A 23541-nucleotide genomic window follows, 5' to 3' on the forward strand; every position below is an offset into this window, starting at 1 on the left:
GGGGTAAAATCGACAGGGAAAGTTTCATAGGGGCGAATTTCACGCAATCTTTCCAGAGAAGGTATGCAACAAACTGACACTTACAATTAGAAGTGGAATAAACCGAAAATTTTATCTTGTTCCTGACTAAAGACGCCTTCTAAGCTTCAATACACGTGAATTATTAGAAGTTTAAATTTTGACGGTAAGAGATTTTGAATTTCAGCAGGTAATCACCGAGTTCAGAACATAATAGAACATTTTTACTGAAACACAAATATATACATACAATCTTGATAAACCGCGCACTTGTCTAGTGCCATGCTTGCAGTTGAAAAGCACTTAGTTAGTATAATTCAAGAAGTGAATTGCACACTGACATCACGAAAATTATAATAAAAGTTAGAATACACAATAAAAACCCCACTACGTATTGTGAGATCGAACTGGTTTTTGTGAAATGTACCCAATTTTGTCGAAATTGTGGGAATTTAGTACGGATGTATAGATAAACCAAGATTTACCAGATCTTGTACTATTGACAGCATAGAAAGGAACAACAAACACTATTTCAGAGTCCAATTAAACCAAATCCACACTAAAAAAGATATAGGATGTTTTTGCAGACTCAACCCTAAGTCAACACCAGCAAGTTCTGTACATTTGAATACCTGCCAGATGACTGCTGGGCCTTCAAATCAAAAGTATCAATGAGGAAACTTCTTTCCAATTTCCTCGCATGTCTGTTTTATGAAGTATTCTGCATCTGAACGTTTCATATGTTTTAAGTTCCTTGATGTGATGTAAATTTATCTGATGAAGCTGCTCGCCTGTTTAATTGATTAGTTTTATAAAATTCAGTGATTTTGTACAAGACTGTTAAAATTGCAGGATATCTTTTTTTACAAGCATTAGTTACAAGTTACAGGCATTAGTAGTATAATTGACATAAACGGTGTGAAAATTCTACTCGCTTCATTGATCCGAGGTCCGGTATTTTATTAAAATGATTGTATCTTAATTTTAATATACAATTCACATGCTTGAAAACAAGATAAATTGGGATAAAAAAGGCGTAAAAGTCAAAACATGGGGAGGCCAAGACAGTAAGAAAATTTCAAGAATCAAATATTATTGACAATTATCCAGAAGGATTGTCTCAGCTTGGTAGGAGGGGGAAGATCAAAGGCTACTCATATCCTCATAGTAAATAAGTTTTAAGACCCGGCTTTCAAAAAATGATAATAAAAAAAAGGGAATTTTCATCCAGTAATAGGAAAAATTACAGATATTTTGGCTAAGATCTCTAATTATTTGGGCGAAGTTGATTTTATTCTTATATTTTATTTTTTCTCCATGGTTTGTAATTTTTTTTCGCCAGGTTTTACGTTTTTTGTTTTCTCCATCTTTTTTATGGAATTTTGAAATCTACTTGCACCGAAGAGGACTGAGCAGAGATTCTAAACAATGTCTGCATTTTTGCCAGTTCACTAGTTATAAATTCTCCCTTCCCTTCCTTTTTTTTTATTTTATCCTAATTAACTTTGTCTTATGTAGAGGTTTTCTATAGAAATAATGCTAACCAAATTAGTACAAATCATGGTTTTCAAAGTCCAGTGCTCCCACCTTAGACTGGCCACCAAGTCGCAACAGTACTAACCAAGAATAATACTAAAATAATAATAGAAGGATATAAACTAAGCAAGGAGTAAATCAAGAAAATGAGTGCAGATGAATTCAACTTCTTATAACTGATTTTAAGTCCTATATAATAGTAGGCTATAATTTCACTGTCCTGCTGTTAGCCAATGCAGCATCCAAATTGGCAGGTAAAACTGAATACAAGTGTCGTACATTTTGTTGCCATAGACGAAGCTGTCCATTAAAGAATACATCACAGATCTTTTAGCAGCAGACAAACTTTTTAGGAGTATACTAGGTGGCGTCTCTTCGGGAAAAGTTCGATAAGCGTCAAGTAAAAGAACCACATGCAGGATCATCACTGGGTGTGCAAGCAAAACAATCAGTCTCTTGAAAAAAACACCTTTTCTAAAAATAAAAACTAACTGAAAGAATCGAACGAGTGGTACCGCTAAAATAAAGAGATGTCAGGGATGTTTCGACGAGTTTAGAGATTTTGGGTACGACGAATCAAAAAGTAAGGTAAGTTTTATTGAATTAGCCTTGGTTTATTGAGCCCTTTTCCATTGATTCTGTAATAGCGTTCCTGAACCAGAGTGTACTGTAAAATTATCTAAACGTTGCCAACAGAGTTTGAAATAGTGCGAAAACCAAACTTGATATTCCACCCGAAAATCCACATAAATTAATTTAACGAGGAACTTGTTGCTAAGCAATAGTATAAATGTTTAAGATTTGCATTTTGTGTTACGCCCAATTAAACAACGTAATCAGAAGATAAGCTATTCCATGAATTGTTTCAAAACTAAAGGCTGTACATCAATCATACATTAAATGCCTATTTACTACTACTACTACCAACAACTCACCGCAGCACCAAGCCGCCTAAGGCCAACACAGCTACGCACGCTCCTGCTCCATCATAATCTATTCCAAGCCTAACTCCCACCCCACCCAAGACGAAGGCGACCTGCTTTCCGTTTAGCCCAAGACGGTTGGCCGAAAAGGACGATGCTCGGCAATCCTTCATCCGCAGAGCTTGCCCTAGCCATCTTAACCTTTCTTTCACTATAGCCCTAGAAAGCGGAGTTGAGCCACATTTTTCGTGCAGCCCACTGTTTGAAATACGGCCTGTCAGCCGTGTAACCAGAACAATGTGTAGGCAATTTCTCTGGAAAACATTTAGCAAATCTTCATCCGCTTTTCGGAGCACCCATGCTTCAGAGCCATACTTGACCACTGTCATCGTTGTACCTTCCAACATTTAATCTTGGTTTGCAGACTTATCTTCCTATTGTTCCATTTTTTTTTAAACTGTGAAAAACACTCTAAGCCTTGCCTACTCTACTTTCAAAATCTTCACTGCTCCCACCGTCTTAACTAATAATACCACAAAGGTAAGTGAAGCTGCCCACTTCATTGATCTTTTCGCTACCCAACGTCACCTTTCCATCTTCACTTATTCCTAGTCTTAGTGACTTAGTCTTCTAAACATTAATTTTCTAACCCATTCTTGCACCCTGAACTCGCAAAACCTTTAAAAGTTCATTCATTGTGCTCATGCTTTTCATCTAGGATGCTTAAATAATCAGCATAATCTAAGTCCGAAAGATTTTCCTCCCCATTTAATTCTGTGGTCACCCATTGCCTTTCCTGTGCTCTTTAAAGCAAAGTCCATCAAAATAATCCACATAAAGGGGGATAGAACACAACCCTGCTTAACTCCTGATTTAATACAAAACCAGCTGCTACCATTTCCTAACTTAACCGCAGCAGTGTTATTCTCGTACATAGCACTAATCATGTAATTGTCTGGCATACCATACAAGGATATGACCTTTGCTAAAGCTCTTCGATCAACTAAATCGAACGCTTGCTCATAATCTATAAAACTGAGGACCAAAGGTGTTTGAAAACTCAGGCACTTCTCAATTATTAACCTAATAGTGAAAATTTGGTCGACAATTCCTCTACCCTTTTTTAAAACCACACTGTTCTTCTCTTAAAATAGTCTACAGCATCTTTCAGTCTGCAAAGTATCATATTACTAACTAATTTGCTTACTACTGAGAGCAGACAAATGCCTCGATAATTGCCATTTTTGGTACGAAAATGATGATTACAAAAGTAGATTTTCTGTTTGGCTAGACGGACACCCAATTTTTCCAGAAATGTTAACTCAATTTTTGTTCGAAAGGAGTGACACAAAGGAAATATACTGTAATCCTAAAACAAGCAAAACTGGCACACTGTTATGTTTATTTTTCGTATGAAATAATAAAGAAGTTAGAATGTTATTTTCTATAGATGCAATGTTGTCAATGACAAAAAAGCATTACGCAAAAATCAAACTGTAAGCTACGATAGCTGTATCCGAAGAGAGATTATTGGTAAGGAAGGTAAGGAATTGGTAAGGAAGCGATAAGGAAATCGGTTCGAAATAATAATCAACTCTATTTAATCTTAAAATGGTGCTCAAATAGAATCAATGGCAAAAACAGATACAAATGAAGAGTTAATTCTATTTTCGGCGAGAAAAGCCCCATGGATACCAATATATTTTTTTTTAATATTATAGAGCTATCGATTAGCTCTTCCATCAAAGAAAGTCTTGTGGTGGCGCCCAAAACCCTCATTTACGAGATTTGACGAGATTTGACGAGATAAAAACACTATAATTAAACCATGATGAGTGACAAATCATCTAAACATTTCAACTGTTTCTACCAACCTTACCAGCTACACTTTTGAATAGTCAATACTTCAGGCGTAGTTCTTCGTATGCTACGTATAAATTTAAAAAGGCGAGATCTTAATGAAATAACAAATATAAGAAAACATGAAATCGCAGCGCAGTTTATAGATAATTTATGTCTTTCGGTAGATAAGCTTAAGTCATATCGACAGGGGAACTCGACGGATCGAAAAGGTAGATAAGCTCAACGATTTTTCAATAATCTCGAAATGTCAGCAGAGATCAAGGGAATCAATTAGGAACCTATTTGCCGGTTTTCTATACAACTGTGCGTTATGTATAGCAGATATGTATCAACATTGACGCTCCTGATGGATACGCTCACGAAAAAAAAATTGTATGTTGCTATCCACTATTGGGTTTATTTGCTCCCAAATGTATGCAAGTAATTGACTCATGGGACGCGAAAAAAAATATCAAATTTACTACTTTGTCTGTCAGAGTACTATCTGAAACATACGAATATAAAGACACAACCATGCATGAAAATGGTCACATGAAAGCAATTTAGAAGATTTTAATCTACTGAGGTCGCAGGATATCTGTTCGAAGCTCTGCGACTTAGTTTCTTTGGATCCTCTTCGCTGATGAGACAGCCGTTGGCAGTGAAAAAGCTTTAAACTCCTTCTAAGGTGCTCAGTCTACAGAAGTAACAGGACATTGGTCCATACCAGGCCAAATAATCACATCTCTTCTCGGCATTACTGTTACAAGGATAGTTTGAAGGAATCAACAGATGCGATCGATGATTAAGTTAAATGAATCAAAGTTGAAATTAAGTTGATTAAATGATCAGTTAAATGATTGAATCATTTGTACTATTTTCAAACTGCTTTAAAAATGAGCTGGATTTCCACCCACGCTTGAAATCATTTTTATTCCTTTGTAAGTTTGCCCTATTTTATGTCCTTTACTCCGTTAAAATGAAGTTTTTCCAGCCATTTTTGTTTAGCAGTATCCTATCTTTATCTACAAAACTTCTTTATCTTTGCAGTAAAAGGCTTGAAGCTGCTGCTCTGAGGTGCTCAGATGTGCTGAATCTCAGGTGAAATTTTCATCAGATCCCCCTTTTCGGGGCTCTTCCAGCTGATCCAAAATCATGCAAATTTTCTTAACCTAATAGCTTTTTATGGTGGCTTGAAATATGATGTCTATCACTCTCTCTCTCAGCCTTCCCAGCCACAGGGATTTGGGGTAGAATATAGTATTTTTTTTTCCTTTTTTGTTCCCAATTTGTCATTCTTGCTGAATAAATTAACTCTAAAAACTGAAGGAATTTTACATATTGAAAATCACTATGAATAGCAGATTCTTTTGATGTGTAGATTAACATCAAAACTTGTTTTTATAGTTTCTATTACTATAAGCATAGGTTGTTCTTAGCTTACAATTCGTTGACACGAGCAGCTTGAAAGATCTCTTTAGACTGACTTTTTATGCACAAGAAGCTCTGGTTTTTTTTTTTCGTTCTATTCTGACATAATTTGTTAATTTATTATTATGCATCAGTAACTTTCCATTCCCTGACTAGTACTAAAAAAAAAAAAACTTCGTAAAACGAAGGGAAAATACCATTTAAGAGAATATATCCATGTTCGAAAGGTAGCAACACGGAAAAAAATTTATCCTGAAGAATTTTCAACGGTGACAGCAGAATAAGGGACAGTGCTTTTAACAGAAAACATTCCACATAGCTAAAATTAATATAGTAAGCAATTGAAAATCAAGTACCAAGGAAAGAGAACAAGAAAAGAGTTACGTAAGCATAATTTTTAGGAAGGTAAGTTAATAGAGTGCCTATAATAACAAATCAACAAATAATGTTTACTTCGCTTATTCTTCCAATAGCCACGTTTAAAAGTAATAGACAAAGACCAGTTGGCCGTATTTATGTTGGCCTAGGGGGAGGGTATTTACAGATCCCCACCCCCCAAAAAATGGAGTAAAACGCGGCAAAAACCAATACTTTTATCTAGTTTTGTGGATATGCAGTCATGTCCCCCTCCCCGTGAAGGTAAACTATATAGTTTTGATTAATGTAGGCATGGGCTGAGATACAAAGAAATTATTAATCAAAAAAAAGGAGAATGATGTTCCAATTAAAAAAAGAAGCATAACAAAGGAGTAAAGGAACTTCAAATCTTAGCCATCTTTCATTAAATAAAAATTACCTCGAGGAAGCAGTTCCCGTCCCAAGAAACAAGGGTGTCACGATAAAAGCTTGAAAGGTGGCCAAAGATATGTTTTGTAAAGCAGTTGCAAACATCAATGTGGCCATTTCTAAATGAGCTATGCAACGTATAGCCCTTGCATCAATCCTGAAAAAAGTCCATTGTAAGGTTAAATTACTTAGAAGTATTTCTAATCAAAACGCCTGCCTAATAAACAAACAATTAAGTAGCCAGCTGTAGCCTGGAGCTCAACTTCTAAATCCTCCTTTTTTTTACAACGAAGGCTAATTAACGACGATAGAAGAAGGGAGGAGGGCGAACAATAGAGATCACTGCAAAGATGATGTATTCAACAACGAAATAAAATAAAAATTTTCTTACTATCACCTAAATAGAATACTTAGGGAACAACTTCACATAATAACAAATATATTATTGTCAATTTCTAATATTGTCACCTGTATATTGCACACTAGTAAAATACTATTCTACATTATTTACTTAAAATATGATTTACTGATAAATAACAATGTCACATGAATATTGACTACAAATATGCGTATGTGGGCAATGAATTAAGACAAACTAGAATCTGGTCCCAGGGGTCTATCCTTGCACAAAAGAAGAGGGTCTGTCAGTCCGGTAATCGCAACTATTCTGTCTAGGGTGTCAAAAAGAAAAAAAAAGAAACAAAAATTAAAGATATAAACCCATGCATTGTCGCAAAATTAAAAAAATGTCTAGTCTAATTACTCGAATTTTCAGTCTCACGGCTCAGATTTTTTTTTCTTTTTAGTGAAGAAAGATAAGAATTGTTGGCTCATTTTTGATATCCAAATTTTGTTAAGTAGGAATTTACATATTCGAATTTGCATTGTGAAATAAATTTGAAAAAGGGGTTGCCTGATAAATCATTCCAACAAATTTTTTTGGAGGGCTAAGTCCAATTTAATACAGCGTGTACATTCTGAATACGAACGTGAATACGAAAAAATTAAAAAGAACGTGTTGAAATATAACTTACAATACGTAAATCCTCCACTAAAACCAGGGTTGTCATAGTTCACAGTTTTCGTTTTAGAAAAATGGATATGGAAATACACAGAGAGCGTATCATTAATGCAGAATCACTTCTTTTTTACTCAGATCCCCTCCTTTATAGATTTTTGTATCGCAAGCCTGGAACTTAAAGCAATTGATAGGATGGCATCACCAGTGAGTTGAGCGTGCAACTTAATTAGACACAACACGACAAACCTAACTGGCCAGGACAGTAGAATGCTTAAAACTACTACTACTACAATTAACAACTCAACGCAACACCAGGCCGCCTGAGGCCAACACAGCTACGCACGCTACTCCTCTATCCCAATCTATTCAAAGCCTCCCTCTTTATACCCTCCCAGGAAGTTCCCATTTTCTTCAAATCTTCTTTTATGAAATCCTCCCACCCCAACGGCAGACGACCTGCTTTCCGTTTAGCCCTTAACGGTTCGCCAAAAAGAACAATCTTTGGCAATCTATCATCCGTAGAACGTACCCTAGCCATCTTAACGTTTCTCTCGTTATAGCCTCAGAAAGTGGGATTGAACCACACTTTTCATACAGCCTACTGTTTGAAATACGGTCGATCAGCCGGGTACCCAAATTAATCCGTAGGCAATTTCTCTGAAAACCATCAAGCAAATGTTCATCTGCTTTTCGGAGCGCCCATGCTTCAAAGCCATCCTTGACAACTGTCATCACTGTAGCTACCAATATTCTAATCTTGGTTTCCCCACTTATCTTCCGATTCTTCCGATTCTATTCTGCTTGTAACATCTTCACTGCTCCCACCGTCTTTACTAATAATACTACCAAGGTTAGGGAAGCTGTGAAGCTGTCCACCTGATCAATCATTTCGCTGCCCAACGTCACCTTTTCATCTTCACTTATTCTTAGCCTAAGTGACTTAGTCTTCTTAACATTTATTTTCAAACCTATTTTAGCACCCTGAACTCGCAAAATCTCTAGAAGTTCATTCATTTTGCTCACACTTTCATCTAGGATGCTTAAGCGTCAGCATAATTTAAGTTTAGGAGAGTTTTTCCTCCCCATTTGATTCCCAGTTGATCCCCATTTGATTGCCTTTCCTGTGCTCCTTAAGAAAAAGCCCATCAAAATAATCCATATAAAGGAAGATAAAACACAACCCTGCTTAACTCTTGATGTAATACGAGACCAGCTGGTGACTTCATTTCCTATCGTAACCGCAGGAATGTATCCTTGCACATAGAACTAATCACTTTAATGTATTTGTCTGGTATACGATAGAAGGATATGACCTTTGCTAAAGGCCTTCTATCAAGAGAAACGAACGCTTGCTCACAATCTATAGAACTAAAGACCAATTATTATTCTTAATTATTAACCTAAAAGTAAAAATCTGGTCGACAAATCCTCTACCTTTTCTAAAACCGCACTGTTCTTCTCTTAAAACTTCGTCTACAAAACCTCTCAGTCTAAAAAGTATCATATTACTAAGTAATTTGCTACCTAAACACACCAGACTAATGCCTCGATAATTACCACACTCACTCTTATCACCTTTCTTATACAATGGTTTAATTAAGGTTTTTCTAAAATCGCTAGATAATTTGCCCTTTTCAAAAGTCATATTCACAATCTTCACTAACTTATTTCTAAGCTCAGAGCCGTCATATTTAAGAAATTCATTTGCCACACTATCAGCACCTGGAGCCTTATATTTTTACAATTCTTTTAATGCTGTCACTAATTCTTCCTCACAAATCAAATCTTCCTTCACATCCAAGGTATCGCAAACTTTTTTTAATTTTCCTCTTTATCTTTTCCTGCAACTCTATCTCGGTTTAGCTCATACTCAAAATGTTCTGCCTATCTCTCTCTAACCCTTTTCTTATCACTAATTGTGGCCCCATTCCTATCTTAAACAAGGGCAAGTCCAGATTTACTGCTCCCTCTCAATTTATTAACATGCCCGGACAATATGTTACTACTATGCCGTTTAGCTGCATCTTCTAGATCCTCGGCAATTTTTTCCATGGCTTCCACTTCACATCTCCGTAATTTATATTTTAAAGCTTCCTCCACTTTCTTTACATACCTTTTGTTTTCATATGATCTGTCACTCAGATAATTCTTTTACAAGCCCCTTATCCTCTCAATTAAACATAAAGCTTTTTCACTAATATTCCTAGCTGCGGTCCTAACTTTCTTCCCCAAGACACCATCAGCAACTTCACAAATTGTTTTCCTAAAGTTATTCCATCCATCTTCCACATTGTCAAATTTTAAACTCTCCAGTTTAGTATTCAACTGTTCCTGGAAAGTTTCTCTCAAATTCTCATCCTGGAGTCTACCAACATCATAACTTCTCGGGGGGTAGCTACCCTTTCGATATTTCAGCTTTAAATTATTCCTAGACACTACCAGCTGGAGATCTTTACTTTTAACCTCAATAACAGCACTCGTATATACCCTAGTATGTTGTATTGATCCTGCCAGTCTTTGGTTTACAATAGCAAAATCAATAAGGTTTGCTGTCTCACCATCACGTGAATACCATGTTAACTTATGGGCCATTTTATAACCAAACACCGTATTGGTTATAACTAGATTGTCATACCTACAAAATTGCAACAGTCTGTAGCCATTGCCGTTCTTTTTCCTACACCGTATGTACCTAGGTTAGAATACCATCCATTCCTATTTCTTCCGACCTGAGCGTTAAAATCTCCTAATAAAAACACTATATTTCTACCTGGGATCCTGTCTATTTGCTCCTCTAAGTGTAAGTAAGATTCACCTGAGTCACCAGTATCTCCATCGGTCGGTTCTACAGGGGTATATACTACTACAACTGATACCCGGAACTTTTTGTGCACAAAATGAGTGATTAGCATTCTAGTATAAATACCTTTGCACCCTAAGCAAGATTTAGAAGCTTCCTTACTCATCGTGAGCCCTACTCCCTGTCTATGTACCCCATTCTTCCTGCCTTAGTAACAAATTCTATACTACCTATCCCTCGGATATGAGTTTCTGAAACTATTAATAAGTCCAATTTGAATCGTTTGCATTCGTCAATCAAAATGTCGATACGATAGTCATTTTTTTACGCAACATTCCAGGTTCCAATTTTCCAATTCTATAAATCATTAATATTATTTTGGCCTCAGCAAAAGCAATAGTCCCGGATACGAGTTCAGGATGAGGACCAACACCTCTTCAGTTGTTTACACCAAAGCACTTAAGCCGGCTTAGAACTGGACCGCAAGAAGTCCCTGGGACCTCCAGTAGAATAGAGGCTTTTTGCAGTCATGGGCTCATCTTGGTCACAACGTGGGTTTCAGCACTTGGCGATGCTCTTCTATGGAGGATTTCGACAAGAGTCGAAATCCTGTACAGATATTTTCAAGCTTATTATCTCTGACTCATTATATATCCACGCCTACAAATATTATACTACTACGGGGAGGCAACCCATAGTAGACAAATTAGCTAGGAAGAGCCTTTTCAGCCCGAAAACGCCCACCAAAACAGACCAAACTCAGAAGAAGTATCCATTGATCAAAATACTGTGCGAATGTGGTGTCGTTTACTAGGCTATAATTTCCTCGAGGGGCGCCACTCCTCAAGTGGGAATAGAGTTGACCGCAAGATCCCTAGTCTTGCAGGCACCCCGGAAGGGACGAAGCAGCCTTTTGCAGAGGCCGGTGTCCGCAGATTTGGATCTTACGCCTTGACGCAGTTGTCCTCCTATAGAGGATCCTCCCACGATGGTTTTCTGTATCACCATACAATTTAGCCCATTACCGAGAGAAGGTTTGTAGCTCACGGAACGCGTACACAAGCCGGTGGCTTTGAAAGTACTCTCTTCCTCCTCCACCTGTATTTACAGCCCCAGGCAAGGCTGACCTAGTTTCTACTGTGGGCCAATTTTTATTAAGTTCGTCAAAATGATCTAACATTGCTAAGGCTATCATATGGGTTTTGACCATATACTTCCTTGTTTCTCAAAACTAGAGGGCTTAAAACACTGAGAGATATTTCTTGATTAGGAGGGTAATATTGCACTACTAAGATTTTTAGTTTTATTTTATAGCTTATACTTTACTTATTTTTCAGTACATACCTTTCAAGCTTAGTTTGACAGGGGCGATCAAAAAATGTTACAGTTAAATGTGTACTCAAAACAACCGCGTCTCAAAACCAAAACCACAACTAAACGTTGGCTGCAGCATTAAACTATCTGAAGCCAAACAAGGACAAACACTTCTCCCCCCAATCATTTTAAAACTTACAAGTGGTTTTTTTTACATTACTCACCAATATCTAGGCCATCTTGGCCTAGACGTGACAAATTTATAAGTACCCCCCCTCCCCACCTTCATGACCAGAAAGGTCTAGTAGGAAAATAATACGTTGCTAAAGTGATTCATTTGCATAAATCTACAAATTTACAATGTTTTATCATGGTATAACATATGTAACATATTATATTATGAACATATATACATATATATCAAGCTGAAATTTTAGTTAAAAAAAAATTATATGAAATCGAAACCTAGACAATTCAAGGATGAAAAAAAGAAATTACCTCTTGACTGGAAACATCAGCAACATAGCAATGATGACGGAAGCAAGAATAAATCCATAGTAAACTGATTCGTCAGTTTCAAATTCAAAGTAGCTCAAACCAAGTTTGGCGGCAGTTGAAGGCAATAGAAAAAGACAGGATCCAAAGACGTGGCACAAAATAATTATTCCACAAACTTGGTCGTAATTCAACTTAAATAATACAGACAAGATTAGTTCCATCTCTCAAAATTAGAACAAATACCCAGATAATGCTTGGCTTCTTTTAATGCCAGGTATGCAATAAAAAAAAGGAGCAGTGTTTAATTTGCCTTCGGGATTCTTAAAGAGTGGAAATGGTAGAAAAAAAATGAACTATTACATCTGATTTACACTTTCCCAAGTAACATGATATACTGCGAAAAGAGAGCCCTGGTGGAGCCTCTCAAGCCTTCACAGCTGTTGAAGCACTCCCTTTGAAGTGAAACAATTTTTTTTGAAAAAAAAAAACACTATTTGATCTTTTTTAATAATTTGATACGCCAACGAGATACATGGCCGGTTTTCCAGCTCATGGACGAGAATCTTTTCATCTAGTATCCGTCTTGGTGATTTATCCCCTGCAAAAGTACATTTGTGAGTTGCGATTTTATTGTTTTTGTATCAAAAATATTCTATTCCTGTATAGTTCGATTTTTTCTGACTAACGTGGAACTTTAAGTTATGAACTTAATTCGTCTTTTGAGGAACTGACGTCTATTGTGGAACTAGTTAAGACATTTTCGATCCAAAAAGATGGTTTTGATTTTTCAACCTTTAATAGATAGATACGTAACTCCACAGATAGGATTGTCTTAAAATAAAGATAATTTTAATCATAATCTTTTTCACTTGTTTTTTAATGGTCATAACTAAGAATATTCTACCTCTTCTAACAATTGAGGCCTCTGTTTTGTTAACGCGGTCAATCCTTTTGCCACATCTACTTTCTTCAGCGCATCTTCGTTACCAGTGATAACGAAGTCGATCTAGCTATGCCGTTACTCCTTGGCCAGACCCAAAACCCCCTTTGTTTGCGGATCGAGGTACCCACTGACAAATTCTTATCAGAAATGTTGTTTGTAGAACCGATTTACCGTGGGACCACATTTCTCAGTTTGAGCCACAATTCAATTAAGTTCCCATATCCATTGGTGCCTACTATTTCCTAATGTCTTTTGCTCGGAAAAGTGGCAATTTATTTTCCCTTCTCTACATAAATAGACAAATATATTTATTCAACAATTCAGCAATAATTTTAAACAATAAACACAAATATATCATATCTAACCCGTAAGTCTCCATGAACCGGTTGGGAAAGCAGATTTTCTACCACAACTCAAGTCTTGTCTAGGCAACTCAAGTCTTATCCAGAAGATGTTGCATATACCTTCAAAATGTTATGTATAAGGTCTAAAGCTACAGACGCATTTATTATCCAACCAGAAGCGTTTACTGAAGACGAAATATCACTTTTATATTTATTTTGGCATTTTTTTAAAATAACAAGTTCGGCTTTGCGGTCAAACTAAAATAGGTGATCAGCGCTGCCTCAATAGGCACTGAAATAACAGCCTGTTTAAACAGGAAGTGCTCCTCGTGCTATCCAAGGAGTAATTAGGATATGAGACTACTCCCACCTCGACGGTTCACAGATGAATTTAGTTTCGACTATCCGAATTCAATTATGTTTCAAGCCTCCCACTTTAAAGATCCCCACTCAACTCCTCACCTCGTTCCATAATGCTCAAGGTCCTTTTACAATGGCCCCAAAATGAGACAATTGCAAATGCTAAGATCATTTATATTATATTTTTTTTTTTATTATTAAACTAAGGATTAAATTTTGGGTACAAATCTGAAAAACTCATACACAAACTGTGCTTGGCATGTAGACAAGGTCGCAGGGCTTTTTCAGAAGACAGAGGAAAGAAGAAGTTGGTTAGATACCGTAATGGAGAAATGCAAAAACCTTGACATACGGCTAGGCGGACGCCCTGAGCCCTGTTCCGTTGCTGTATGAATATTAGCTGCCAGGAGTTCCAATTTCTTCACGATTTCCGTAAATATCTGTTTTTTGGTTTAACGATTAAACAAGAGGTAAGAGCTCATATGGCACTTGTGACGAGGCAAGAAGAGCTAAGAGCCAAGAGATCATATGGTATGAGGTCTAACAAAATTCTATGAATCAATAGATTGATTTAAAAAAGAATAAGAGGCTTAATGCCGGTCAGGATTTAAAATAAGAGTTCTGAGTCACGATGTCCTTCTAAATATCAAAATTCATCAAGATCCGATCACCCACTCGTAAGTTTTAAATACCTAATTTTTTCTAATTTTTCTCTCCCCTTTAGCCCCCTAGATGGTCGAATCTGGGAAAACGACTTTATCAAGTCAAATTGTGCAGCTCCCTGACACGCCTACCAATTTTCATCGTCCTAGCACGTCCAGAAGCACCAAACTCGCCAAATCACTAAACCCTCCCCCCAACTCCTCCAAAGAGAGCGAATCCAGTACGATTCTGTCAATCACCTATCAAGGACATTTGTTTATTCTATCCACCAAGCTTCATCCCGATTCCTCCACTCCAAGTGTTTTTCCAAGATTTCCACCTCCAAACCCCCCCCCCAATGTCAAAAGATCTGGTCAGGATTTGAAACAAGAGCTCTGAGACATGAATTCCTTCTAAAAATGAAAATTTCATTAAGATTCGATCATCTATTCGTAAGATAAAAATACCCCAATTTTCACGTTTTCCAAGAATTCCGGTTTCCCCTTCCAACTCCCCCTAATGTCACAGGATCTGGTAGGAATTTAAAATTGTAACTTTAAAGCACAAGATCCTTCTAATTATCAAATTTCATTAAGATCTGGTCACCCTTTCGTAAGTTACAAATACCTCAATTTTCAAAATTACCCCCCCCCCCCAAATTCCACCAAAGAGAGCAGATCCGGTCCGGTTATGCCAGTCACGTATCTTAGACAGGATTCTATTCTTCTCATCCAGTTTCATCCTGATCTCACCGCTTTAAGTATTTTCTAAGATTTCCGGTCCCCCAACTGCCCCCCCCCCCAATTACGCTTGATCCAGTTGAGATTTAAAGTAAGAGATCTGAGTTACGAGGTCCTTCTAAATATGAAGTTTCATGAAGATCCGATCACTCATTCGTAAGTTAAAAATACGTAATTTTTTCTTATTTTTCAGAATTACCCCCCCCCTAATAGAGCACATCCGTTCCAATTATGTAAATCACGTATGTAAGACTTCTGCTTATTTTTCCACCAAGTTTCATCCCGATCCCTCCAATCTAAGCGTTTTCCATGATTTTAGGTTCCCCCACCCCAAACTTCCCCCAATGTCACCAGATCCAGTCAGGATTTAAAATAAGAGCTTTGAGACACGATATCCTTCTAAATATCAAATTTCATTGAGATCCGATCATCCGTTCGTAAGTTAAAAATACCTCATTTTTTCTAATTTTTGAATTAACCCCTCCCCCAACTAACCCAAAGAGAGCGGATCCGTTCCGGTTATGTCAATCATGTATCTAGGACTTGTGCTTATTTTTCCCACCAAGTTTCATCCCGATCCCTCCACTCTAAGTGTTTTCCAAGTTTTAGGTTTCCCCCTCCCAACTCCCTCCCCAATGTCACCAGATCCGGTCGGGATTTAAAATAAGAGCTCTGAGACACGATATCCTTCTAAATATCAAATTTCATTGAGATCCGATCACCCGTTCTTAAGTTAAAAATACCTCATTTTTTCTAATTTTTCAGAAATAACTACCCCCCCCCCCAACTATCTCAATGAGAGCGGATCTGTTCCGTTTATGTCAATCATGTATCTAGGACTTGTGTTTATTTTTCCCACCAAGTTTCATCCCGATCCCTCCACTCTAAGTGCTTTCCAAGTTTTAGGTTTCCCCCTCCCAAATCCCCCCTCCAATGTCACCAGATCTGGTCGAGATTTAAAATAAGAGCTCTAAGACACGATATCCTTCTAAACATCAAATTTCATTGAGATCCGATCACCCGATCGTAAGTTAAAAATACCTCATTTTTTCTAATTTTTCAGAATTACACCCCCCCCCCCAACTATCCCAAAGAGAGAGGATCCGTTCTGATTATGTTAATCATGTATCTGGGACTTGTGCTTATTTTTCCCATCAAGTTTCATCCCTTTCCCTCCCCTCTAAGTGTTTTCCAAGATTTGGCAAAAATAGCACTCCTGATTACGTATCAGTATAGAAAACAAAGCAACAACATAGAATAGGGCCCATATATACGAGGGATAGCAGGATTTTGAGTCCACCACTCCCATAACACAGGCAGTATGGCCTCTCTTACCGACCTGTCTTGCTGTGCTAATCTACTGGGAGTATTTTTTCTAGCACTGTTGCTTTCTTCCTTTTTTATGCAAACAGCGTGCAGTTGTGAAATTTCGTTTTTCGCTGGGTAAGAAAGCTGCTGAAATTGTTGTAATGTTACAAAATCTTTACAAGGAGGACGCTGCGGGTAAAAATCAAGATGCACGAGAGGTTTGCTCATTTTGCTCAAATCGCGACATGTCAATTGAGATCAAACCTTGTTCTGGACACCATCAACTGCTTGACATGAATAAAATGTTGATAAAATGTGAGGGCTTGTGCTTAGAGACTGACGAAAGGCAACTGTTCGATAGTCAGAGAATAATGGGATATCCTGGAACTCAGTTAGGCAAATTTTTACCAAATACTTGAACATACTGGCGATTGAAAAGCAAATACTGGCGATTGAAAATACAGTCGAGTTAAAAGATGTCATGCTTTTAAATGACAGCTTGAAACCGGTCCAAAGTTTCTGTCAAAGGTCATTACTGGTGATGAGACACGGTGCTATATGTGGGACCAAAAAACAAAGGAACAGTCGAGCGAATAGAAGAGGTCATCATCAACCCAAAAGAAATATCGTCAACGTCAAATCAAATATCAGAACAATGTTTACTCAGATATTGATGCCTAAGGCCTGGTACATTCACAATTTGTCCGCCGAGGTCATATCGTCAGTCAAACATTTTAGAAGGGTTAAAGGTTAAAAGAGCAAGGGTTAAAAGATTGCTCAACAGTGTTTGTGGCAGACAGGAGATCGACTTTATGCCAGACGGGAGACTAGCTCTTCCATAGCAACAATACACCCGTGAATAAAGCCATCCCTGTTTGCCAGATTTGGCTAAGAATAACACGGTTCTGCTGCACCAGGCACCCTACTCGCCTGACCAAACTCCATGCGATTTGTTCCTGTTTCCACATTCCACGATTTCCATTTCCACAATATCCAAGCTTCATTTGGAAATGCATCGCATAAAAGTGGAGCCTCTACGTCCCAAATTCTAAAATTCCAAGAATAGTGAACGTCAGTTTCAGGCTTTGCTCTTTAAATTCGTTTCTTTAAGATAAATTAAGTATATTTTTGTCAAACTGTTAGTCAATTCCCATTATAATTGTTGTAATAATCCACCTATAATATTGCCTATATTCGTAACACTCAGTGAATCATAAATCTTGAGCACTGAGAACAATCATACGACGTTACACAATGGGTGTCAGAAGCCTGAAGGCAAGTGAGTTTTTATCATTTCACAACCAGGGTTTCACTAAAAATGGTAACAAATTTTATATGAACTTTTGACAAACCAACCCTGTTTTGTCTCACGACTGGGGGATCGATTCAAGACTCACAGTATTTTTGTGGGGGGGGGGGGTAAGGGAACTATGCTACTTTTTTCTTTTTTATGACTGTCGTCCAAGCTTTGCTGTTTGTAATGATTAAAACTTAATAATACATGAGAGTATAGCTAGAAAAAGTAATATTCAAGTAAGATAATTTTCAGCCAGAGATATGGCCGAAATCCACATTAAAACCCAATAAGCTTAGAGTAAATACACAAATGAGAAGATGAATAAAAAGAAGAAAATTGGCTTCACTTACGCTAGTCAGGTCTTTTTGTGCATTATGAGACTGGACAAGGTCGAACCAAATTGAAACAGCTCTCAAGAGTAACGGAGCAGCCATAATTGAAAAAGGTATCATATACACACCTAAATAAGGAGAAAAATATAAACCGCACATTACAAAATAATTCGTTCAGAATTTTCATACTCACAGTGCACACACACCGGGTACTCATGGTAAATAAAAATGCTATAAATACTCAAACATAATGCTTGGTATTCTTCTAATTACAGTCCATATTGCCTTTTGATGAAAACTATTGGTATCGAGACAAAATAGGAAATTTTGAACGTTAAATTACATACTTGGTATGACTATTTTGCATATATGTATCTAATTAAATACTTGAGTTAGAAACGCAGCTTGGAATTTTGGTGCAAATGCTTTATGTTTAACAGAGAGGCGGAGGGGAATATATAAGAATTATTTCTACAATATATCATATGAAAATAAGAGGAATGTAAAGAAAGTGGAGAGAGCATTAAAATATGAACTAATGAGGTGTCAAGTGGAGGACATGGACTGCCGAAGATCTAAAAGATGGAGCCAGACGGAGTAAAATATGGAACTGGAATGTTGATAAATTGAGAGGGAATAGTTAACCTTGACTGGTCCCAGTTTAAGATTACATAAAAAAACTAGTTTTTTTAACTGAAAGTAAGGAGCGACATTAAAACTTAAAACGAACAGAAATTACTCCGTATATGAAATGGGTTGTCCCTTCCGCAATCCCTCGCTCTTTATGCTAAAGCTTTTAATTGTTTTAAAAAGCAGAATTGTGGCAAAGAGTCAAACTTTAGCGTAAAGAGCGAGGGATTGCGGAGGGGACAACCCATTTCATATACGGAGTAATTTCTGTTCGCTTTAAGTTTTAATGTCGCTCCTTACTTTCAGTTAAAAAAAACTAGTTTTTTTTATGTAATTTCTGAACGTTTTTGAATTAATGCATGTTTGATTTTGGCTCTCCACACATAAATTATTCAAATTAAATTTGCATATTAATTCCTTTTTTGGCTAAATGGCTTTCTCTTAGTTTTGATCAGACGATTTTGAGAAATAAGGGATGGGGAAGGAGGCCTAGTTGCCATGCAATTTTTCGGTTACATAAAAAGGCAACTATAAATTTTAATTTTTAACGAATTTTTTTATTAGTAAAAAATACACGTAACTTAAGAATTAACTTACGTAACAAACTTTTATATTCTTAATTTTTATTATGTATATGAGGGGGTTTGTACCCTCGTTAATACCTCGTTCTTTACACTAAATCGTAAGTTTTGTCCCAATTCTTTAAGAATGACCCCTGAATCAGAAAGGCCGTAGAATAAATAGTTGAAATTACTAAAAATACTATAGCATAAAGAGCGAGGTATTTATCTCCTCCTAAATACCTCGCTCTTTATGCTAAAATATTTTTAGAACCCCTCATATGCGTAATTATCTCTGTTCGTTTTAATTTTCAATGCTACTCTTTACTTTCAATTGAAAAAACTTTTCCATGTTTATTTTTTCATTGTTTTTTTATAGTAATTTTAGAAAATCCTGCACCCTTTTCATTGAATTTCTGTTCCCCCATGACATATTTCTCCAAGGAAAGATCCTCCCATATAGCCCCCTCCCTCAACCCTACTCCCAAAACCAAAAAAAATTCCCCTGAAAACCACTGTACACTTCCCAATAACCATTATTATATGTAAACACTGGTCGAAGTTTTTAACTTGCAGCCCCTCCCCCAGGGACTGTGGGGGAGTAAGTCATTCCCAAAGACATAGTTATTATGGTTTTTGACTATGCGAAACAAAATGGCTATCTCAAAATTTTGATCTGTTGACTTTGGAGAAAAATGAGCGTGGGAGGGGGCCTAGGTGCCCTTCAATTTTTTTGGTCACTTAAAAATGGCACTAGAACTTTTCATTTCCGTTAGAATGAGCCCTCTTGCGACATTCTAGTACCACTTGGTCGATACGATGACCCCTGGGGAAAAAAAAAAAAAAAAAAAAAAAAAAAAAACAAATAAACACACACCCGTGATTTGTCTTCTGGCAAAAAATACGAAATTCCACATTTTTGTAGATAGGAGAATTTTGCAATAGGGTTCTCTGATACGCCGAATGTGACGGTGTGATTTTCGTTAAGATTCTGTGACTTTTGGGGGGTGTTTTCCCCTATTTTCTAAAATAAGGCAAATTTTTTCAGGCTCGTAACTTTTGATGACAAAGACTAAATTTGATGAAACTTATATATTTAAAATCAGCATAAAAATCTGATTCTTTTGATGTATATTTTAGCATCAAAATTCTGTTTTTTAGAGTATCGTTTACTATTGAGCCGGGTCGCTCCTTACTACAGTTCGTTAGCGATCTTAAGAAAACTCTAATCAAACCCATCTGTAAGATAGGTGATAATAGTAAGTGTGGTAATTATGGAGGTATAGCCTGGTTTCTGCAGGAAGTAAATTACTTATTATGATGATACTTTTTAGATTTAGAGATGCTGAAGATAAAGTTTTAAGGGAAGAGTAGAAGATGCGTCGATCAAATTTTTACTCTCAAAAACATAATTGAGAAGGGCCTGAGTTATCGAACACCTTTGATCTTCAGTTTTATAGGTTATGAGCAAGCGTTTGATTCACCTGACCGAAGACTTTAGCGAAGATCCTATTCCTGCATGCTATACCGGATAAATACATTAAAATGATTAGTTCTAGGTACGAGAATAACACTGCTGTGGTTAAGGTAGGAATGAGGTTAGCAGCTGGTTTCGTATCTAATTAGGAGTTGAGCAGGGTTGCGGTCTATCCCCCCATTTATATAAATTATTTTGATAGACTTTGTCCGAAGGAGCACAGCAAAGGCAACGGGAGAACACGGAATCAAACGGGAAAGTATAACTCTTCTGGACTTAGATTATGCTGATGATTTAATCATCCTAGATACAGGTACTAGCAAAATGAAAAATTTCTAGAGGTTTTCCTAGTTTAGGGTGCAAGAAAAGGTTTGACAAATTAATGTTAAGAACGCGAAGTCGATAAGACTAGGAATAAAAGTTGAAAAGGTGATGTTAGTTAACGAGAAGATCGAACAAGTAGACAGCTTCACTTACCTAGGTAGCATTATTAGTGAAGACAGTGGGTGCAGTGAAGACATTGAAAGTAGAATAGCCAAGACACAGGGTGTTTTTTTTACAGTTAAAAAAAGTTTGGAAGAATAGGAAGATAAGTCTGCAAACTAAGTATAGAATACTGGAAGCTACAGTGACGACATTGGTCAAGTATGGTTCTGAAGCGTGGCCGCTCCGAAAAACAGAGGAGGATTTGCTAGATTTTTTCCAGAGAAATCGCCTACTGATTGTTTTGGGTACCCGACTGTCTAACTGTATCTCAAATAGTAAGCTGTACAAAAAACGTGGTACAATCCCGGTTTCTAGGGCTATAATGTGAGAAATATTGAGATGAATAGGACACGTTCTGCGGATGAAAGATGACAGATAGCTAAAGATTGTCCTTGTTGGCCAACCATCAAGGGCCAAACGAAAAGCAGGTAGTCCCGAATGGGGTGGGAGAATGTCATAAAGAAATATTTAAGGGAAATGGTAAGTTCCTGGAAGGGTTTAAGTAGTGTAAATGGTGTAAAGGGTCCACATCTTTGAGTAAATTGGGATGGAGAAGGAACGTGCGCAGCTATATTGGCCTCAGGCGGCTCGGTGATGCAATGAGTTGTTAGTAGTAGTACTAGTAGAAATTTCAGAAATTTCAGTTAAATTACAAAGTATCTTATACTTTTTATTTTTAATTAAAGAGGTTTTGAACTTTGAGCTAGCTTTTCAGGCTGAACTGCCAGACACTACCTGAAAAATTACGTGAAAAATAGTCTATTAAAGCAAAGTTGGTACCAAAAGCAGTATCAAGTGCGGCTTCAGATTTGTATTCTTCGTTTTGGCAAGAAGGAATCAGTGATCTATGTTTGTTTATTGCATAAAAAAAAACAATACTTTACAATAGCCATTTAAGACTATTCAAAATCAAAAAACAAAAAATATTTATTAATCTTGGGGGAACTTTTCCTTGAATTTATCTTTTAATCTTTCAGGCGATTTTTAAGGATGAAGCAGCACTCGCAGGAGCCTGGATGTATTCATAATTACTGAATTCCATATGACCAAAAATATCTTTCAGATTGCAAGTTATAAGCATATCATGAAGGTGTCAAATTTTTAAGCCTAGCTCTTAGACTGCAACACGAATTTTTTTGAGGGAAGGATAATAGTCGAAATGCGAGGCCTATGTTCCGAAGTTCTAAGGCAAAAAAACTACAATTACCGCATATAAGAGAATTTAGGCATAAACAGGCGTTTTACTTTTTAGCTCTTATCTTGTTTAGAGACAAAATAGTTTACATCGAAGACGCCCAAACTTCAGATGGTTGTTTTATTCATATTTTGTCCACATTCCAGATACAGATAGTCTTTACGACTGCGAAAACTAGCCACAAAAAACATTTATGAAAAAAAGCTTGTCAAATTAGAGATTAAATTTACAACAAACATTTGCCCAAGTTTCTTAATTTGGTCGGGAGAGAGAAAAAAAATTGTAGGGATATACAAGGGAAATCAAACAAAGGAGGAACCTCATCTTCCTTAATCAAATGGCCAAAGAGCTGCAATCTCCTTACAAAATACTAAAATTAAACATTTGAACAATCCTGACCATTTCTGAAATAATTAGTTATTATACAACAAAATCTTTTGTACCAGACCTTTTTGTAAGTCCAAAATTTGTTTTCGAATCATCCCTTCTTCAAATTTCTACGATATCCCGTCCGTTACAGTGTCCACTGAGAAAAAACCTATACAAAAAAATCTAATTGTTCGTTTTTTTTATGATGGTTATTTTTCAACCTCATTACAAGCGCCTGGTCCAAATAAACCCTCGCAAATAATTTGTTTAGTGTATAAAATAAACCATGGAACCCAAAATGACCTCTTCTTCTAATTTCTCCGATATCCCGTCCGTTACAATGTCCAGTGAGAAAAAAACCTATACAAAAAAATCTAATTGTTCGATTTCTTTTTAAAATTAAATAAAAAGTTTTTTAAAATGAAAGTAAGGAGCAACATTAAAACTTAAAACGAACAAAAATTACTCTGTATATGAAAGGGGCTTTTCCTCCTCAACGCCTCGCTCTTTACGCTAAAGTTTGACTCTTTATCTTAACTCTATTTTTAAAACAGTAAGAAACATTAGCGTAGAGAGCGGGATGTTGAGGAGGAAAAGCCCTTTCATATACGGAGTAATTTCTGTTCGTTTTAAGTTTTAATGTTGCTCCTTACTTTCATTAAAAAAAAAAGCTTTTTTTTATTTAATTT

The 23541-nt window shown here is 36.7% G+C and overlaps 1 protein-coding gene across 3 annotated transcripts in view; it reads right to left on the bottom strand.

Annotated features, from left to right (window-relative positions):
• Window positions 1–220: 220 nt before the first annotated feature.
• LOC136032068 (glycosylphosphatidylinositol anchor attachment 1 protein-like) overlaps window positions 221–23541 on the bottom strand; it is a 98437-nt gene continuing 75116 nt past the window's right edge. For 2 of the 3 annotated variants that reach the window (XM_065712190.1, XM_065712188.1), the window contains exons 9-12: window positions 18154–18263; window positions 12170–12360; window positions 6547–6693; window positions 1470–2028 (exon numbers count right to left, since the gene is read on the bottom strand). In XM_065712190.1, coding sequence (XP_065568262.1) covers window positions 1767–2028; window positions 6547–6693; window positions 12170–12360; window positions 18154–18263 — 710 coding nt within the window. In that variant the 3' untranslated portion in view covers window positions 1470–1766. Of the gene's footprint in view, window positions 2029–6546; window positions 6694–12169; window positions 12361–18153; window positions 18264–23541 lie in introns of all 3 variants that reach the window. The other variant, XM_065712189.1, reaches the window with a different exon arrangement.

Source organism: Artemia franciscana, chromosome 10 (genome assembly GCF_032884065.1).
Source record: "Artemia franciscana chromosome 10, ASM3288406v1, whole genome shotgun sequence".
Taxonomy (NCBI): domain Eukaryota; kingdom Metazoa; phylum Arthropoda; class Branchiopoda; order Anostraca; family Artemiidae; genus Artemia; species Artemia franciscana.